Source organism: Sceloporus occidentalis, unplaced genomic scaffold (genome assembly GCF_023333645.1).
Source record: "Sceloporus occidentalis isolate IW3139 unplaced genomic scaffold, rSceOcc1.0.p SCAF_4, whole genome shotgun sequence".
NCBI classification, from domain to species: Eukaryota; Metazoa; Chordata; class Lepidosauria; order Squamata; family Phrynosomatidae; genus Sceloporus; species Sceloporus occidentalis.
The window spans coordinates 112,038,443-112,059,565 of record NW_028316984.1 but is presented as its reverse complement, the minus strand read 5'-3'; the positions used below and the strand labels follow the sequence as shown (position 1 = coordinate 112,059,565).

General features: G+C 39.6%; 1 protein-coding gene across 3 annotated transcripts in view; it reads left to right on the top strand.

The window, feature by feature from the left end:
- ELP4 (elongator acetyltransferase complex subunit 4) overlaps positions 1 to 21,123 on the top strand; it is a 221,588-nt gene that overhangs the window by 68,741 nt on the left and 131,724 nt on the right. The window contains exon 8 of one of the 3 annotated variants that reach the window (XM_089521300.1): positions 2,305 to 2,402. The exons of the other annotated variants lie outside the window; for them this stretch is intronic. Within the exon in view, the coding sequence (XP_089377426.1) occupies positions 2,305 to 2,319 (15 nt within the window). The 3' untranslated portion in view covers positions 2,320 to 2,402. Of the gene's footprint in view, positions 1 to 2,304; positions 2,403 to 21,123 lie in introns of those variants that run through there. 3 annotated transcript variants of the gene reach the window in all.

The following is a 21,123-nucleotide window of genomic DNA, read 5'->3' as shown; positions in this document are numbered from 1 at the left end:
TGAAGCCCGGACCAAGTGGCCTGGACCCTCCCCACTTGAAGGCGCTGTCAGAGCCCCGCTCCCTTCCCTTGGTCCCTCCTTGCTTGCCTTCCCAGAGTTTGCATGAGGAGGCCGACGCTGAGGCCGCCCCTTCCTCCTCCTCCTCCTCCTCCTCCTCCTCTTTCTCTTGCCTTTTCCTGCCTCCCCCTCCAGGACTTATAGGACCAAGACACCCTCTGACCCATACACAGTTTTCACTATAATATTTTTTAATTATGCAAAAAAGCCACTGTGCCGTCACAGCACCCCCTACAGTTTTGCACCATAGGCCATTGCCTAGTTTGCCTATATGGATGAGCCGGCCCTGAATTTGTGTGGTGCAAACATTCTCTGCAATGTTCCCTTGGGATGCCTGTGTGTGTCTGAGCCTTTGATATGAGGAAGGGTGGGTAAAAGAAGGTTAGTAGAATATGTGCCTGACTCAACTAGATCAGACTTACAGTTTTCATCTTTACCTTTTAATTTCACATTTTGAATTTCAGTATGAGTAAATATACTGAAGAGTACACATATTTTAAGCACTAAAATTTTAAAACTCTAAAATATTCTATTTACTTTTGCTACGTATTGCTGTCAACTGAATTATTTTACTACTTACTCATGGTACCTTTTTCTACATTTTTTTTTCTGATTTAGTATTAATTGTTTGTGTTCAATGCTTTTCAGTGTCTAGAGCTGAAGGGCTGTGTTTATTTTGATATATTTGCTCCACTTGCTGAAACATAAATAATTCCAGAAATGGTCCAACATCAAGCATTATTACTGTGTTAAGCAATAACTTAATATACTGCTTAAACTTCAGAGTGAACAGTCATTATGAGGAGCAAAGCTGCTGAGGTTTTCCTATATCCCACATTACTCAGTTCCCAGAGCCCTGCTGTGTAGTTGTTCAAGTCTCTAAGAAGCCTGTTAAAGAGCCCCCAAGAGCATGTGTCCAGCCCTCCATGTTAATAGTTAATTGGTGAGGATGGCAAGATGAGGGGACAGCAGAACATGTGGTCTCTCAGTCTCAAACATAAGACAGACTTTTTAGTTCTAATAACAGCAGCTGCTCACATTCTCACTACTTAGCTTCTCACAACTCTGTTGCTGGGATTTGTGAGTGGATTAAAAATATAAGGGAAAGACCTTTGTTTAAATGACAAACATGTTTTCTGTTTTCAACTTCATCTAAAAGGGGGAGGATGATAGTTTTTTTTTGTCTTTTAATGCAACCTTTAAACATTAAATAAATAAACATTGTTTATTTATTTATTTATTCATGCATGCCCCCACTTTTCCGGAAAACCGCTCACAAGGCAGATTAAAAAATGTAAAATCAGAGAACATCATACAATAAAAGAATGGAATTTCAGGCTATGCATTGTTAAATAGTATATCTAGGAGTTAAAGCAACTGAAGATGTATATAATGTATTTTTTCATATAAACTAAATATCACAGAGTGCATTAATAGTCTTCTGGTCCCTGGTTTTCATGTAATAATTTATAGTATATAATTAAGTATTTTGCAGGGAATCTACATATGTAACAATGCTAAATGCATTTTTAAGGACATTTTTGAAATTATGTCTGGGAGTAATGGTTCTTAAGAAAACTATGTAATTAGTTAAGTTATGTATTACAAATCACTAATCAAATAGAGCCACAATGAAATTTATTTTAAGAAAATACAAATTAAATGATTTTTTACAGTGATCTCATGCATTAAATATTCTCTCGGGTTTAATCATAGCAGGGAACATTTGTAAGAAGACTATTTTGTTGCTCTGTCTGTTTATATGCTTTGTGTCAACTGTGTCTTATAACAGTAAATGGATAGGTTTCAATTGTCTGAATGGAAACTGCTTCTCGAAAAGTCCTAAAAAGCATCTCATGAAAGTTAGGCACCATCATCACAGATGTGAGGAATTGGTAATGGGAGAAGGGGAGTGACCAGAGCTAGACAACTGGTCCTTTCTTACTCAGGGTTTTCTCTCTGATTTTGTTCTTCTCATTGCTACATCCAGAACTTGGAAAGTTATTTTTCCCAATCTGTGAAACATCCTAGATCTCAGAAAGGCTGTAGGAAGATGATGAGGGCAGGGAATCCTATAGACCCATCTAAAAATTAGGAAGACAATTGTTACAAAAGGAAATACATTTCTTATACAAGCAAATACTAGTGAAAGCAAGCAAGTACTTGCAAGTTGAGTTCATTTTATGGAATATGATAATGATAATTTACTTAATTACTTAATTTATTAATTTACTTAATTTATTGTAGGTTCTGACTTCTTGAGGTGCACCTGTTTTATAATAGAATGAAATTATTGGTCGGCAAGTATCATGGGAAATTGGTTAATGAAAAGTCAGTATGAATAAGCTTACTTGTATTCCTCAAGGATCTCTGAGGTACTGTTTGGTGTGGTGTTTTCATTATTTCATATGATATGTTTAAAAATGTAGAAGGTGAATTATTAATGCATTGCTGCTTTGAATTCACTGGAGCAAGTGCATGTTTTATTATGTTTTTCAGTAGAAAAAAAAAGCAGAAACAAACCTGTTCATGTCTATAGACTTTTGTGTTCATGCTGAGTATTACTGCCTCAAATCTATTTCAAATGAACTACAGTGCTTCAGAATCTACCTTCTGATGTGTGTTTACGAGACAGAGCAGGCTATTAATTTCTCTGTGTGAATTTTTTGTATTCAGTTTGTCTAAATATCTTAAAGGCACCAGATCATTTCTGAACTTGGAAGCTAAGCAGGTCAGCCCTGGTTAATACTTGAATGGAAGACTGCCAATGAAAACCAGGTGTTGTAGGCTATATTTCAGAGGAAAGAATTGGAAAATGACCTCTGAATATCCTATGAAATTCATGAGGCTTCCATATGTTGACAGGCAATTTGAAGGCACATACACAAACACAGTATATATTTTAGAGCCAAAGATACACTATAGATCTAATATAATTTTCTGCATTTTTTAAAAAAAGGAGTTTGCATCTGGTGATGGTGATGTCTGCATTCAAGTCATTCTCCTAATGAGGATTTCTTGGCAAAATTTGTTCAGAGGGAGGTTTGCCTTTGCCTCCCTCTGATACTTAGTGTGACTTGTCTACCCAGTGGGTTTCCATGGCCATGGATTCAAACTCTGGTTTCCAGAGTCAGAGCCCTAACACTCAGACCACTACACCATGCTGGCTTATGCTAGTTTCTGTACTGTAACAGAAAAAATCTAGTTGCTGCTATTGCTAGTTTTCATTCTGCTATGACTAAATTTATACTATAGTATTTTCTAGATAAGAATAAATATAATCATTTTTAAATAAATATCTACACATGGATTTACAGAAATTAATAAACTTATGGTGGTGAGTTGTCCAGGTTGATAATAATTGTACTTTGTTGTTAGCTACTGTCAAATCAACTTCGATTCATGGTGACCCCATGAATGAGTTGAGGTTTTTTTAAATTTTATTTTCTATTTGTCAGAAATAATTTAATGTAGTTCAAAGGGATAAAATATGGTTTCTCTATGTGATCTACAATAAACATTGGGCTAGGCTAGACTGTTTTCTCCTGATGTCAGTTAATTTTCCAGATTGTTATATTGTTGAGCTTGAATGTGGGAAATTAATGTTCAAATTATCATTCAGCAGTGAAGCTTACTTCATAGCTGATAAAAGATTCACATGACAGAGAAGAAGATGAAAGGAAGAAAAGATAACTTTACAGGTTTCTAGTCTCTTTGTCACATATAGGATATTCCTTTGCACTGTTATATCTGCAGATGGCCACACATACATAGTTTTATGAAGATACAGACAATGCTACTTTGAGGTGGGTGGGCTTTTGACAATAGCTTGATGTGGGATGTGAAAGTGCTGGAGGAGGAAGGTATTGGCCAACAATAGTTGTAAGGCACCTTCATTTTGCTGCTCCCACTCATTGAAGGCACTTTTTTCCTAAATCTGGAGGAATGCTTTCATTTCTAACATCCTTTGTGCCCCATCCCATGCTGTTGCAAAAATCTTCCAATACTGAGGAGATACAAGGGGATCACAGGAGATGGGGAGAAGGTGCGTAAGTGAGCCTTCCTGTTCCTTTCCTCTTTGAGCAACATTGATACAGCTTAATTGTGTTGAAGCAAATTTCTCTGCCTTCTAACTTAAGAGGTGACAGGAAGGTATCATTTGTAACTGCTAAACACACTGGAAGGAATACTGGAGTGTTATTTCCAGTTGCTTGAGAAGATATGTTTCTCATCTGTACTCAGCTCTACACAAACTGAAAGAGATACACAATTTTTGAAGCAGAAGTCAGAATATGAAGAAAGGCTGAAAAGAGTAATGGAATTTGACCTTAGAGAGATTAAGGATTCTGGGGCTATTGTGAGACAGTGCTCAAATGTTTTGAAGATTTTCATAAAGAGGTGGGATAATTATAGAAACAGAATTGAAAAGATGTCAAGGGCCATCCAGTCCAACTCCCTGCCATGCAGGAACTCACAAAATACCCCTGGCAGATGGCCATCCAGCCTCTGTTTATAAACCTCCAAGGAGGGAGTGTCTACTGCACTCCAAGGCAGCATATTCTACTGCCAAATGGCTCTTACCATCAGGAAGTTCTTCCTAAAGTTTAGGTAGAATCTCTTTCCCTGTAGTTTGAATCCATTGCTCTGTGTCATATTCTCTCGAGCAGCAGAAAACAAGCTTACTCCATCCTCAATATGTTATCCCTTCAAATATTTAAAAAGGGCTATCATATCGCCTCTTAACCATGTCTTTTCCAGGCTAAGCATACCCAGCTCCCTAAGTCTCTCCTCATAGGGCATGATTTACAGACCTTTCATCATAGATAGTTCACCTTTGAAGACAGAATAAGATAAATAATTTAACTACATAATGATATGATAGCAAAATACTCTAAATATTTTGAAAAATTTCCAAGTTTTTGTTCAATAACATAGTATCATCTCAATATTATAATTTTAGCCCTTGAAGTCTTTCAGGTGAAGGTACAGTATTTTTAGTGCTACATAAGTCTCCATCATCTTTTTAGGATGGGAAATTAGGATAGATGATGTATTTGGTACCTTCCAACTGTACAATCCTGAGATTAATAAGAAATAAAAGCAAGTTGCAGAACATGTTCCTTTTGCCCAGACTAAAGTAAAGGTAAGGGAATGATGATAGGCTTGTGTTGTTTAAGCATTCTGAAACTTGCATTCTGAAGATTGCAACATTGATTGAAGTTGTTAGATGGTCTGTCACAGTATGGTGAGTACTCATCTGTTTGGGCATATGGAGTATTTTGGCTGCTGAGCTAGGTAGTTAATATAATGCTTACTGAACAGGCATGAATGAGACTGTTACTAAGACAAAATGCAAGAGCCTGTTTGGACAATGATGTGATAAACAAGTGTAGTAAGTAATTAAAATTTGATTAACTGTGCTTAGAAAATGAAAAAAAAAGAATATTTTAGTGATTTGTAAATAAGATGATAAGCTTTAAAAGCTGTTGGCTAGTGATTACTGTTTATTTCTATATATCTATATAGCCATTCAAAATCAATTTAATACATACCTTTCATATAGAACTTCACTTTCTACATTTTCATTGATGTTCTTTATAAATGATATAGAATCTTTGCTGATTTTCTGAATAACTGGTTATTTTTTTATTTTAGATCTATTCTATTAATTACATGATAATTACAATATAAAGGAATGTTGCATCTTTAATGATGTTTTTGTGCCCTGTGTAGTTAAGCTTTAATGCTGAAAGGGGGAAAATTAAATTAGCCTTGTAACCTCTTTCTGTTCCAGACTGATGATGGAAAATAAAAGCTCTTAGCCACAAAATGTAACACTTAGAATTAATATTTAATTAGACCAGCAAATTGTACACTGTGGCTGAAAGCTTCCAAAGAGTTGTTAGTGCCACAATTGACCTACAAGTTTAATAATAACTCACTTCTTGAAGCAAGTGCCAGTTCAGCATAGTGGAGCCACTGTAAGAAAGTCCTGAGAGATTAAAATCAGCAAACCAAATGGCAGGCGTGGATTCCTGGGATGGAGCCTTCTGGAAAGCTGGGAGCTGGAGTAGCTTTTCAGCCAGATTTCAGATGAGAACAGTGGGTGAAAAAATCTGATTCCTCCTGTTTTGGGAGCTTCTGTTTTGAGTCCAAAATCATACAACAGAAGTTGATTCAATAATTTTAATTAATCATATTAGCGTTATGGAAAAAATAAGAAATATTTTCAGAGTCTTTCTGACAATAGTTTCAAAATCTGTATTCCCTCTCCCCGCCCCATGCTTTCTGTTGACATAATTTATAATTCAGATATGTTTGTACAGTGTATGCATCAAAATCTGGTTTTGTATATTTCCACATTGTAGTGTAAACTTTTGATAGAAATTCATATATGTATTAAGTAATTTTTAAATGTTGCTTATTTTAAAAGGTGCTAGCATGCTTTTGTCTGATATTAGAACGTGGAAAGTGATTAGATGCAGTGCTTCAGTCATTTCCATTCTTAAAAATTATTCCAGTAAAATAGGGCACCATGAGTTCAAAAATGTGAAAACACACAGCAACAGACCAAAGAAGGAACAGTCTGAATTATTTATTGACTGCCTCATATATAATTAAAGAAAAACTAGTCATTAGTTAAAAATTAAAGCAGAAGAGGACTTTGCCAGCAGAGGGAGCAGTCATGTCTTTTGTCTGAATCCCATCATTTCTACACCTATTTCATCTCTTTTTTTCCCCACCCAGTCTCCCATCTGGACTGATCTTTGCCAGCCTGGTCCTGATGACAGGCTATAATTTTATATTCAATAAGAGATTAGTGTAAACTTTTAAAATTTGGTGTCTTTAACCTACTACTTGATCACAGACATGAGATAGATGATCGGTTTGATACTTGCTTGTTGGTAAGCAGTATGTGCTTGATGCTCTATAAATTAGTTAATTCTCTCTTGGAAGGAAGCAGAAGAGAAACTCAAAAATATATACCTGTTTTTTAACAAGAATTCCTGAAATATGTAATCTATATTTAAAACACATGAAAAATTAAAAGTATAACTGGTAAAGCATTATTTGGAGAGCTGTCATGGTGTAGTTTGTGTGTTGGAATACTATTTGAGAGACAAGGGTTCAAATGCCAGCTCTGCCATGGAAACCTATTGGGTGACCTCGGGCAAGTCACACTCCCTCGGCTTCAGAAGAAGGCAAAGGCAAACCCCCTTTGAACAAATATTGCCAAGAAAACCCATGATAGGGTCACCTTATGGTCACCAAACATTGGAAATAACTTGAAGGGACACAGCAACGACAAAAGTATTTTTTTGTATCCTGATCTTCCCTGTTCCAGCTCCATTTTTAGGCAACTGATACAAATATGCAATCTTCTCTTTCTTTATAGTACAAATTAAAATATGCTATGGATGCTTGCTTAAAACTAATTATATGTGTTACTCATAACTAGTTTGTTCCTAGTTCTGAACAGAGAAAGAAAAATTGCATTACTTTCACACAAACTTTCTCCTTCTTTAGAAACACAGTGATCTGGCAAGCCTAGAAAAGTGTGATCTCTTCCTCTAACCTCACTTCTTCTGCAGTCCAGTCTTTTTAACTTCTCATATATTACTGGATGGTCAGTTGAATAGTAGAGGAGATTATGAACAAAGGAGGTTGAAATTCACCTCACTTGCTGATGTGATCTATGGGCAACAGCAGAGAAATGGGGAAAACTAGGCTGCTGGAGGAGAAATGCCCAGTGGACTACATTAGGCCTGTGGGCTCAAGGTTCCATGGTTTAAACGGGGATGGGCAACTGTGAAAGGCTAGGGCCCTCAGGAGAGGCCTTTTTTTAAACAATAGAAGTCACTTTCCCCATCCATGTTTTAAACCAATAAGACTTATTTGTCACTTGTTGTTTTTAAAGGAGAAGATTTGGAACAGTAACAGTCACTGGACTAAATTTAGTTCATGTTGGCATGCAGAACATTTAAACTTGCATGACTGAATGGTAAGGTACAAGCTGTACATGCAGAAAGTCCCAGATTCAGTTCGATGCATCCCCAGTTCAAAGAGTCAAGTTACAGATAATATAAAAGATCCTTTTATATCTAATAGAGTATACTGGTTGTGGGAATCATGCATTTGTACAACTGAAATTCCCAGCATTCCTAACCAGTATATCCAGTGGTGAGGAATGCAGGAGTTGCTGTTCCACATTATCTGGAGGGGCAAATGATACCCCCACACACACCACCATTACAACCCAAATAGACAATACAGGGCTAGATGAACAAATAGTTTGATTTGTTGAAAGGCAGCTTCCTATGCTTATAGCTATTCTTTAAACTGTAAACTGCAATGACTTACTGCTATGCCTCATTTAACAAATCCTCTGATGGTGAAGTTTCTTTTTACACTTTGTTTTATTCTGCCAGAGCACCCCCCCCCCCTTCCTTCTCTTTTGTCCAGCTAGAGATTTTGTAGCAATATCAGCACTGGGAGGATGGCGAAAGATAGGTGGAGAAACACAGACTCAGCAATACCAGTAAAACAACGTCATAAAGCTTGAACTAGAAAAGAATGGGATTCTATTTTAGCTGATCCTACTGGAGATGTGTACCTGCCAACAACAGCGAACATAAACAGCAGCTGCCTGCACAATCCTTTGCAGAACATTAGTAAACAATAAAACAAAGAGAAAAAAGGAGAGCAGATAAGCTGGCTTTACCAGTTAGCCCCCAACACTGCTGGATGCCTTTTGGAAGAAGCCTTCAAATGGTTTCTTGAACATTCAAACTATTTTTGTCTATTTAGGCAAGGCCTACCTGACCTACTTGTTTCAATTTACAAAGAACATGTTGAACTACACAACTTTGGGGGCGGGGGTGGAAACCTAACAGTAATTTCGTGTTATTTCTGCCTGTGGCATCAAATTTTCTGTCAAAGTAGTAGTTCCCAGGAGCATATCTACTTACTTAAGTGAGGTATAGCAATACATCACGCCTGTTCACAGTCCATCCTGAATGAGATCTGCTTAAGAGTCAGGGCTTGATAGGTTCTTCCATTCATACATTTCATTTACTTGAAATTATAGAGCAACTACTGTTCAAAGAATAATAATATTCTGTAAAGCACGGTGAAAATGCATTTTGACTAAGGGGTTCAATCCAATTGGAGATGGGTTTCAGGAGCTCATTCCAGCAGGGAGTGAAGTTGCACCTACCCCAACACAACAGCTTTCAGGAATGCATTGCAGAGACCAGAGGTTGTGTTCCATGCAGCCTTCTCAGTGTGCAAATTAGAGGAAAATCTTTCCAGTATAGAAACAAAGCTCTTGTTACATGCAAAATCTTCATTGATTTTAAACAGCCCATTTTTCTCTAGTGGCTCAGCAGATATGAATGCCCGGGATCCCCAAAACCAAAACAAACAGCTTCATTTATATACTGCTTCATACTGAACTAACAGTGTCTAAGCAGTTTACAACTGTGGCTAGTAAGCCAAGTAGTTGACTTTTGGAGACAAAAAAGTGGCTTGCAGACTGTAAGCTTCACCACTGTTCTAAACAATTGCAGTATTTGAGGTAACATGGCATTATAAGAGTGGGCTGATACTGCCAACTGTAAATGAACATTTTGACTTGTACTTATTCTCATCATTTTAACTTGTGTAGTGTATGATAATAATAATAATAAATTTTATTTGTATACCATTTTTCCCTAGATCAAAACGGTTTACAGACTATAAAACTATTTAAAACATCTTATAAAAATAGATAAAAACAAGTAATACAATTATATAAAACACAATCATTCACAGGGTAAGGCAGAGAATCGATGGCATCAAGAGCGCTCAACTTCATTCCTCGGGGGGGGGAGGCTTGGCAAAAGAGAAAGGTTTTTAAATGTTTCTAGGGGGGTCATGAGACAGAGCTCCTCGGGGAGACTGTTCCAAATCTGCGGGGCCACCACTGAAAAGGCTGTCTGGGATGTGGAGACATATTTGGCAGATGGAATCTCCAACAGATTCTTCCCGGATGTTCTGAGTGTGCGGGGCGGATTGTGTGGGGAGATGCAGTCCCCCAAGTAACTCGGGCCCAAGCCATGTAGGGCTTTATAGGTAATAACCAACACCTTGTATTGTGCTCAGAAGCGAATGGGCAGCCAGTGAAGATTTTTCAGAATAGGTTTTATATGGTAAAACCTGGATGCGCTGGTGACCAGTCTGGCTGCCATGTTTTGTACTAACTGAAGCTTCCGGGCTTGGTACAAGGGTAGCCCATGTAGAGCGCATTACAGAAATCTAAGCAAGAGGTTACCAGGGTGACTTCAACTACCCTGATATTTGTTGGAAGTCAAACTCAGCCAGATCCTCAAGGTCTAGTAAATTCCTCACTTGCCTTGGAGACAATTTCATGGTCCAAAAGGTGGAAGAGGCAACAAGGGGGTCAGCTATTTTGGATCTGATCCTAACCAACAAGAATGACTTGGTTAATGAAGTGCAAGTGGTGGGATCCTTAGGTGGAAGTGACCATGTTCTCCTGGAGTTTGTTATACAGTGGAAAGGAGAAGCCAGGCATAGTCAGACACACATTCTAGACTTCAGGAGAGCGGATTTCAGTAAACTTAGAGAAATACTGGGGGCGATCCCATGGTCAGGAATACTAAAGGAGAAGGGAGTTCAAGATGGATGGGAGTTTCTCAAAAGGGAGATAGTGAAGGCACAAATTAAAACAGTTCCAGTGAGAAAGAAAAATGGGAGGTGTCACAAGAACCCAGGATGGATGACCAAGGAACTTTCAGCTCAGCTAACTTTTAAACGGAACATGTATAAGAAATGGAAAAATGGGGAAATCACCAAAGAGGAATTCAAAGAAATAGCTAGCAAGTGTAGAGATAAGGTCGGAAAAGCTAAAGCGCAGGATGAACTCAGGCTTGCTAGAGAGGTTAAGAACAACAAAAAGGGCTTTTTTGGATATGTCCGTAGCAAAAGGAAGAAGAAGGAAAGGGTAGGACCACTGCGTGGAGAAGATGGCAAAATGCTAACAGAAAACAGAGAAAAGGCAGAATTACTCAACACTTTCTTTGCCTCAGTTTTCTCAGAAAAGGCAAAGGGTGCTCAACCTGAGGATAATGGAGCAGAGGACAGAATAGGGGAATTTCAGCACAAAATAAGAGATAGTACAGGAATACCTGTTTAACCTAAATGAATTTAAGTCTCCAGGACCGAATGAGCTACATCCAAGGGTATTAAAAGAACTGGCAAATGTAATATCGGAGCCATTGGCAATAATCTTTGAAAACTCCCGGAGAACAGGAGAAGTCCCAGCAGACTGGAGGAGGGCAAACGTTGTCCCCATCTACAAAAAGGGGAAGAAAGAGGATCCCAACAATTATCGTCCAGTTAGTCTGACATCAATACCAGGAAAGATTCTAGAGCAGATCATTAAACAGAGAATCTGTGAACATCTAGAAGGCAATGCCATAATCACAAAAAGTCAACATGGGTTTGAGAGAAACAAGTCATGCCAGACAAATCTAATCTCTTTCTTTGATAAAATTACAAGCTTGGTAGATGAAGGGAATGCTGTGGATATAGTATATCTTGATTTCAGTAAGGCCTTTGACAAAGTTCCCCATGACATTCTTGCAAACAAGCTTGTAAAATGTGGGCTAGACAAGGCAACTGTTAAGTGGATTTGTAACTGGTTGACCGGACGAACCCAAAGGGTGCTCAACAATGGCTCCTTTTCATCCTGGAGAGAAGTGACCAGTGAAGTCCCACAGGGCTCTGTCCTGGGCCCAGTACTGTTCAACATCTTTATCAATGACTTGGAGGAAAAAATTGGGGGAATACTTATCAAATTTGCAGATGACACCAAATTAGGAGGAATAGCTAATACTCCAGAGGACAGGATCAAAATTCAAAATGACCTGAATAGACTAGAAAGCTGGGCCACAGCTAACAGAATGAACTTCAACAGGGAGAAGTGCAAGGTACTGCACTTAAGGCGAAAAAATAAAATGCACAGATATAGGATGGGGGACACCTGGCTTAAGGAGACAACATGTGAAAGGGATCTAGGAGTCCAAGTAGACCACAAGTTGAACATGAGTCAGTGCGATGCGGCAGCTAACAAGGCCAATGCGATTTTAGGCTGCATCAATAGAAGTATAGTGTCTAGATCAAGGGAAGTAATAGTGCCACTGTATTCTGCTCTGGTCAGGCCCCACCTGGAATATTGTGTCCAGTTCTGGGCACCACAATTCAAAAAGGACATTGAGAAACTGGAGCGTGTCCAAAGGAGGGCGACTAAAATGGTGAAAGGTCTGGAAACCATGCCCTATGAGGAACGCCTTAGGGAGCTGGGTATGTTTAGCCTGGAGAAAAGAAGGTTAAGAGGTGATATGATAGCCCTATTTAAATACTTGAAGGGATGTCATATTGAGGAGGGAGCAAGCTTGTTTTCTGCTGCTCCAGAGACTAGGACCCGGAGCAATGGATGCAAGCTGCAGGAAAAGAGATTCCACCTCAACATTAGGAGGAATTTCCTGACAGTAAGGGCTGTTTGACAGTGGAACACACTTCCTAGGAGTGTAGTGGAGTCTCCCTCCTTGGAGGTCTTCAAACGGAGGCTGGATAGCCATCTTTCGGGGATGCTTTGATCTGGATTTCCTCCATGGCAGGGGGTTGGACTGGATGGCCCTTGCGGTCTCTTCCAACTCTATGATTCTATGAGAGTATGTATCACGGTTTCAAGGTCCCTTTCGCCCAGGTAGGGTCGCAGCTGGCGTATCAACTGAAGCTGATAGCAAGCACTTCTGACCGTCGCATTTACTTGAGATGTCAACTGCAGGGATGAGTCCAGAAGTACTACTAAGCTGCGAACTTCGTCCTTCAGGGAAAGTGTGACCCCATTCAGGACAGGTGGATAAATTTCCTTCCCCGGGCCTGGGGAATCTATCACCAGTACTTCCGTTTTCTCTGGATTCAGGCTGAGTTTGTTTTCCCTCATCCAGCCCATTACCGACTTCAGGCAGGCATTCAGAGGAGAGACGCCATCCTTAGACACTGCAGCAATCGGAGGCACAGAGAAGCATACTTGGGTGTCATCAGCGTACTGATAACACCACGCCCCATGCCTCCGGATGATCTCTCTCAGCGGTTTCATGTAAATGTTAAACAAAGTGGGGGACAAAATAGCTCCCTGAGGGACCTCAAATGTTAGTTCCCTCTTAGAGGAGCAAGTGTCCCGCAACTGCACCATCTGGAATCTTCCCAAGAGGTAGGAACGGAACCACTGGAGCGCAGTGCCCCCGATACCCAACTCCCTCAGGCGTTCCAGAAGGATACCGTGGTCAATGGTATCGAAAGCCGCTGAGATGTCCAAGAGCACCAACAAGGTCACACTTCCCCTGTTGATACCCAGACGGAGATCATCGACTAAAGCGACCATGGCAGTCTCAACTCCATAACCTGCTCTGAAGCCAGTTTGAAATGGGTCCAGATAATCGGTTTCATCCAAGACTGCTTGGAGTTGGAAGGCAACTGCTCTCTTGATCACCTTACCTAAAAATGGCAATAATGTGACCGGTCTATAGTTATTTCTCACCAGAGGGTCCAGGGAGGGTTTTTTGAGCAACGGTTTAATTGTTGCTAATTTTAAACTAGATGGAAATTTACCATCCCTGAATGATGCATTAATTATGCGTTGCAATAATGATGTTACAGCATCACCACCCTGGGTGGACAGCCAAAAAGGACAGGGATCAAGAGAGCACGTCGTCTTCCTAACACTTCCAAGAAGCTTGTCCACTTCATCGGTATCAACAAACTCAAAGTGATCCAGTTTAATGGAGTCCACGGAAGCTCTGGACACCTCTTCTATTGTCTCTGTTGAAGTGCCAGTGTCGAGTTCAGCCCTTATCCGAGAGATTTTATCTGCGAAAAAAAATCGTCACAGCAGGCCTTAGTTGGTTCTAAAATAGGGTTCAGGGCGGGAGGAAGCTGGGTAAGCTCCCTCGCCACCCTGAACAGCTCTGCTGGACGCGACTCTGCAGGCGCAATACGTGCAGCATAGAAGGAGTTCTTTGCTGCACCTATTGCCACTCCATAAGACTTCAAAAGAGCCTCATGGAGTGTCTTGTCAGATAAGCGCTGGTGTCTCCGCCAGCTGCGCTCTAGTTGTTGTGCGGCCCGCTTCATTTCCCGAAGATCTTCCGTATACCAGGGTTTCTTATAAGAAGCAGGCCAGAAAGGATGCTTAGGAGCGATACTGTGTATAGCCCTGGAGAGATCATTATCCCAGATGTTAGTCAGGGCATCAACAGAATCATCGTCAGATCCAACCAATAACCCCTCTAAGGCTTCTTGGAACCTTTTGGGTTCCATCAGCCTTCGAGGGTGGACCATGATAACTTCTAGGCTTGATTTGCTCTATGTTCTGCTTGTTGGTTATTTTGGCAGTCCATGGTATCCATAAAACTCCCCCAGCACTACATTTCAAATGAGTTCATTCTGTTTCTGTTAGCTTTTTTCACAGTCCAGCATTCACAGCCATACATACAAATAGGAAATATAATGGCCAGTTGATCTTGGCTTTTGTATTTAGCAATATATCTTTACACTTGAGGAGTTTATCAGGTTCCTTCATAGTTGCCCTTCGAAATCCTAATTTAATTTCTTTTCTGCAGTCTGCATTTTGATAAATTTCTGAGGCAGGGCTGATGTGATACAATATTTGGTACAAAAATTTTAAAAGCTTTAAGCAATCAGTCCAATTAAAACATTACTTTTTAAACATTAAATTAAAACAATTCAAAACAAATTTCTTTTCTTTTCTTTTTGCTGCTGCAGCCACAGACTGGGTTGGTATTTTTATTGGGCTATTCACCATGGCACCAAGGAGACTATCACATGGAGAGCAGAAGGAGCCAGAAGTAAAAGGCATACTTCCGTCAAAGTCATGCGATCGCAGTGCAGATGTTTACACATATCGCGATCTGAGAGGACTTATCCCGAGAAGAACCAGGAATGCTACAGCAACGAACCATTCACGGGGAAGTCCTGTGAATGGTTTGTTGCTGAAGCATTCCTGGTTCTTCCTGGGATGATGATGATGATGATGATGATGATGATGATGATGATAATAGGATTTATTTATATGCCGCCCAATCACTGGGAATCCGGGCGGCTTACAATAGAGGGGATAATAGACGGTTCCCTGCCCTCAGGCTTACAATCTAAAAGACACGACACAAAAGGGGAAGGGAATGGTGAGGGGGGAAAATATCAGGTCCAGCATTCTTCTCTCCCTCTGAGGCCTGGACCAAGGCAGATGGACCAGAGGGAGGGATTAGGGGCACAGGAAAAACTACAAATAAAAAAACACCTGAGAGAACACCTCTCTAAAACCTCTAGGTCCTCCAGTGCAACTCGGTGGTCCACTTTCTCCAGGGGTTGACCATCAACTCATGCTGGAGAATATACACATACATAGAGAAGTTTTTTCTCTAATAATCTCTAGATCTTCCAGTGTGACTGTAAGGTCAACTTCCAGCAGAGCCACATTGGAAGACCTAGAGATTCCTAGAAATAGCATATTAATCAAATTCGTGAAAAATCTAATCCACAAAAGTCAAAGCCGCAAATGTAGAGGGTCGATTGTACAATTACAGCCACAATCTACAAAACAGTGATACCTTTATTAGGGCAACCAAAATACATAAATATATGTTGCAGGCTTCCAAAGCTCCATTGGCTTCTTTATAAGGCAAAGATGTTTAAAACAATACAAGAGAAAAGAACTGACAACATTAGTCACCTTTATTTTGTCAAGATGTTGGTGGAGGTGTTCTGAGTATGGAGGGATATCTATGTAGGCAGGCCACTCTCCTTGTGACCATGTGGTACTAGTAGATAAAGCATTTTAAAATCTAGGAAATTTAAATTCCATTAGCAAATAAAAATTAAATAAAAATTTAAAAAATTACTTCCTATGAGATCCAGGATGTCTCAGTCCTTTGTGAGGCCACAAACCCCTATATTAGAAAACATTGAAACTGTCAAAAAGCCTCTATGCTTTTGCATTAAGACAATTTTAGATACTCTTAGATAAGAGGTCAAATACAGTCTTAATTTTTTTTAAAAAAAAGTTTTACCTTTGTTGGAGCTAGAAACCTCAAGTATTACATCCCAGTCCGTTGGCTCCCTCTTTAATGTTTTTTTTTTCTTTCCCCATCGAGCAGAGCTGTTCAGGGTGGCCTCTTTAAAATCTTTAACACTGTAACATCTTTACTATTGCCCACATTTTTCATTTTCTACCTCCTGAACCTCCTGACTGTTTGAGTCAAGGACAGTAATGTGTTCCCGCTACTAAATTATTTTACAGATCTGGAATTTCCATCCACAGTGATTCTTTGGAGGAGTCTACTACTTTTGAGATTTCTATTCTATTTGGACTTTATAAGCTCTTTCAAATACTGTTACCCTCCAGTTAGTACACTCATTCCTGTCTTTCATATACAGCAGGGTTGGTAATGGTACATCTGATGTGCTTTATGAGACCTGGGGATGGGGGGGGGGGGGGGTTCCCTGTATAGCTTTTGTTCATACCCCAGAACACCCCTGGACCTCCCACAGAAAAATCTCTCAGTTCCAACACCATCACAAACACAGTTACTGGGGACATGAAACAGGGCCTTCTCAGTGGCTGCCTCTAGATTCTGGAACTCACTTCCCAGTGGAGCCAGAATGGCCCACTCCTTGTCGGCCTTCCAGTGGCAAGCTAAAACCTTTTAGTTCAGACAGTCTTTTAAAACAGATTTTTTTTAAAAGAATGGGCTAGGGGATACTGTAATTTGCCCTTGACGCAAATTTTGATGGTTTTGTTTTTATTTATTTTATTGCATTTTATTTTTTTATTGTATGATTTGTTTTAATACTTGAATTGTATTTTAATGCTCACTTTTTGTGTTTTTAATTTTATATATATATATATATATATATATATATATAGAGAGAGAGAGAGAGAGAGAGAGAGAGAGAGAGAGAGAGACATTTTGAGTCCCAGTTTTGATGGGAAAGTGGGATAATAATACTAGTAGTAGTAGGAACAGAGCTTGTACTCTACTGGTTTACATCAGTCCACTTGTTTTCTTTTATTCCGACTACCATATATACTTGTCTATACATCAAAAAATGTAAGCCCCAAAATGACTCCAAAATCCTATGTAGATGTGTATATGGGTCAGTACGGTAATACTTCTCCGTGGGCCTTGGGAATGCTGTGGAGCAGGGAGAGAGGGGAGAGAAATCATAGTTCTGTGTCCCCCTTTTTGCAAGCCATTAGGCTTGGGGAAAGTTGTGGGGAAGGGAGGGAAACTGGAGGCTTGTGTCCACATTTTGCATGCCCAGACTGTGACCCTTGGGAGAGGTCTAGAGAGGGAGAAGGAGAGAGTGAAGTGATGTTCCCCCCTCCATTTAGATCCTTTGTTAAATGCCCCTGAGTTTGACCCTCAACTTATCCCCAGGTCATATCAAAATCCTTGATTTTGCCCCCCAAACCTTCCCTTGATTTATACATGAGGTCAACTTATTGTTCTTCTTCAGATGTCTTTCACAGATGGTTTTTCCCTATGGCCAATTGTAGTCATGTTGACTTTGCCCCAAGAATCAGTTTAAAATTGACTCTGTAGTCCTTTTGTTTCCTATTTGTTGTCCTTTTGTTCCATTCCCACCTCTTACCACCACCTTCTTATTCTTGCATTGAGACACTTCTAGTCTAGTTGGCCTTGTACACTGACTATGTAGTGTTTCATAGATAACTGCCTAGGAGGTCCTGCCAGTCAACATCTTCCCCAGAAAGCCTAAATTTTGCATCAAAGACAATATGATAACATTTCCACATGTTGTTGATGTCTGCATGTTCCATGATAACTGACTTCTGCCTACCCATATCTGCCATTTGTACTTAGTCTACACACTAATTACAGAACCATTTCTCTGAGTTTTTTAGTGGTCATATAGTTTAGTATTATGAGCCCTTCACTCCTGGAGGTGTATACTTAGCACTGAACATATGTAATGTTTACTTATAAACTATCAATTTCTGTCGTTACTATATGTACACATGTATAAGTCTAGAAATTTTAGTAAAAAATTAACCCCCAAAAACCTAGGTCAACTTATCCACGGTTCAATGTAAGAAGTATACTTTAACTCTTTCTTTAAAAAACATAAAGGAGCCATCTCCTTTCTGTGAGTAGAATTACTAAATGTGAGTGCTTAGTCCATCCTGAAAACACCTAAAAGAAACATTGGCCATCTCTACTCTCTTATCCATCCAGCCTTTATGATGAGCACAAACATTTATGCCTTCCAGAATTTTGTAAGTTCTTTGGCATCATTTTCCTTTGCTTCATCCTTTACATCCTTTGTCGCATGCCCCTATTTTTTTCCCCTCAACTTATCCATGGGTCATATCAAAATCTGTAATTTTGGCCCCAAAACCTTATACATGAATTTGTACCAAGACTTGAAAGCTGTTCTTCACCAGTGGTTCCCATCCAACTTGACAGACCGCTTTGCCAAAAAAATAATGGGCAAAAATTCCAGGATCCAAATTTGCAAAGCCGACGTTAGAAGCTTAGTCAAGAAGACTTACAGCTGAGATTGCCGTTAAAGGTGTGTCTACAAAATTGATTCATGAGGTGAATACATATGCAAGTAACAAGTGTCAGTTTGGTTTTGTTTCCTCAATTTTTGTGCCACAATAAAAAGTATTTTGTACCTTCACAGCATTGAGCACCTTGTGAATATCAAGTGGATATTCAGTGCCAATTAAATCTAGTTTAGTTCCAAGTTGTAATACAACAACAACATCAAAAGAAAAATCAAAGCGGGATGGCTGGTGGAATACATCTGCAAGGCACTGTTCTTTGCTGGATATGTGTACAGAGTTGGCTGTCTTGTCAACAGTTAAGTCTAATGTAAACCATGTAAATTACATTCAAGATTATTGGTGTATTTCTAGAACTAGATGAGTCTTGTTCAGTCTTTTATTCACAAAGGATGAAGTCAGACAGAATAATTATAAAAACATGATTCCTGGAATGAGAAGGTGATTTCGGAACAGAATGCTGTTTTTTTTGAAACTGTGTAGTACCGGGGGGGGGGGGGGGGTGTTCTTCAGTTATCAGCTGCTTTTTGTAAATACATTGCAGTAATGCTTCTCAGACTATCTGATGTGGGGGAGTGGCATTTCTCTCTTTTTTTTAATGTAGCAGGGACAGGGACTGTCTCTGTTCCCATGAGTTAAAACTGTTAATCTCACTCCTAGAAACTCTGCATATCAACATCTCCTGGAGTTTGTTATACAGTGGAAAGGAGAAGCCAGGCATAGTCAAACACGCATTCTAGACTTTAGAAGAGCGGATTTCAGTAAACTTACAGAAGTATTGAGGGTGATCCCGTGGTCAGAAATACTAAAAGGGGAGTTCAGGACGGATGGGAGTTTCTCAAAAGGGAAATACTGAAGGCACAATTTCAAACAGTTCCAGTGAGAAAGAAAAACGGGAGGTGTCTCAAGAAACCAGGATGGATGACTAAGGAACTTTCAACCGAGCTAAGTTTGAAACGGAACATGTATAAGAAATGGGAAAAGGGGGAAATCACAAAAAAGGAATTCAAAGAAATAGCAGGCATGTGTAGGGGTAAAGTCAGAAAAGCTAAAGCGCAGAATGAACTCAGGCTTGCTAGAGAGGTTAAAAAGAATAAAAAGGGCTTTTATGGATATGTCCGCAGCTAAAGGAAGAAGAAGGAAATGGTAGGGCCACTGCTTGGAGAAGACGGCAAAATGCTGACAGGGGACAGAGAAAAGGCAGAATTACTCAACACCTTCTTTGCCTCAGTCTTAGAAAAGGAAAAGGGTGCTCAACCTGAGGATCATGGAGCAGAGGACAGAACTGGGTAATTTCAGCACAGAATAAGTAAAGCGATAGTAATAATAATAATAATAATAATAATAAATTGTTTATTTATATACTGCTTTTCCTGGCGATCAAAGCGGTGTACAACAGATAAAATTATGACCAAATGTCATGATACAGTATAAAACAGTTAAAAATAATATTACAGTATAACAATACAAATACCTAAAAACAACGCAATTATACAACATTAAAATCAGAAGGTATATACATAGCGTAAACAGATTGGGGAGTACTTTCACAACAAGGAGTTGGGAGGATAGGCTTGTAGGAAGAGGTGGGTTTTTAATGCCTGTTTAAAGGCTTCCACTGTTCCACTAAGGCGGATCTCTTCCAGAAGAGCATTCCAGAGAGTGGGTGCTATTGCCATGTAAGCTCTTTGATGGGTAGTCGCCAGTCTCACCTTAGGGTAATAATTTACCTGTTGTTCTGAGAGTGCCGGGTGGATTATGCAGGGAGAGGCGTTCCCTCAAGTAACCCGGGCCCAAGCCATTAAGGGCTTTAAAGGTAATAACCAACACTTTGTATTGGGACCGGAAGCGAATTGGCAGCCAGTGAAGAGATTTCAATACGGGTGTTATATGATCTGATCTAGCCGTCCCCGTAATCAATCTGGCTACAGCGTTTTGAATCAGCTGAAGCTTCCGAACCTGATACAAAGGTAGCCCCATGTAGAGCGCATTACAGAAATCCAAATGAGAGGTTACCAGTGCATGTACTAAATAAATAAATAAAAATAATAAAAAATTTATTTATATACCGCTTTTCTTCAAATCAAAGCGGTTAACAACATTTACATGTACAATATAAAAACCATCAGTATAAACAACATAAGCACCAACATTACACAATAAAACCACAGATAAAACCACATCTCATGCCAGCTCAACAGTGCTGACGAGGGGGGGAGGACACATCGGGTGTCAGGAGTCAGGAGTCAGGGGTATGCCTGCTTGAAAAGATGAATTTTTAACCCCTTCTTAAATTGGTTCAGTGAGGTGGCCAAGCAGAGCTCGTCGAGGAATACCTTGTTAATCTAAATGAATTGAAGTCTCCAGGATCAGATGAACTACATCCAAGGGTA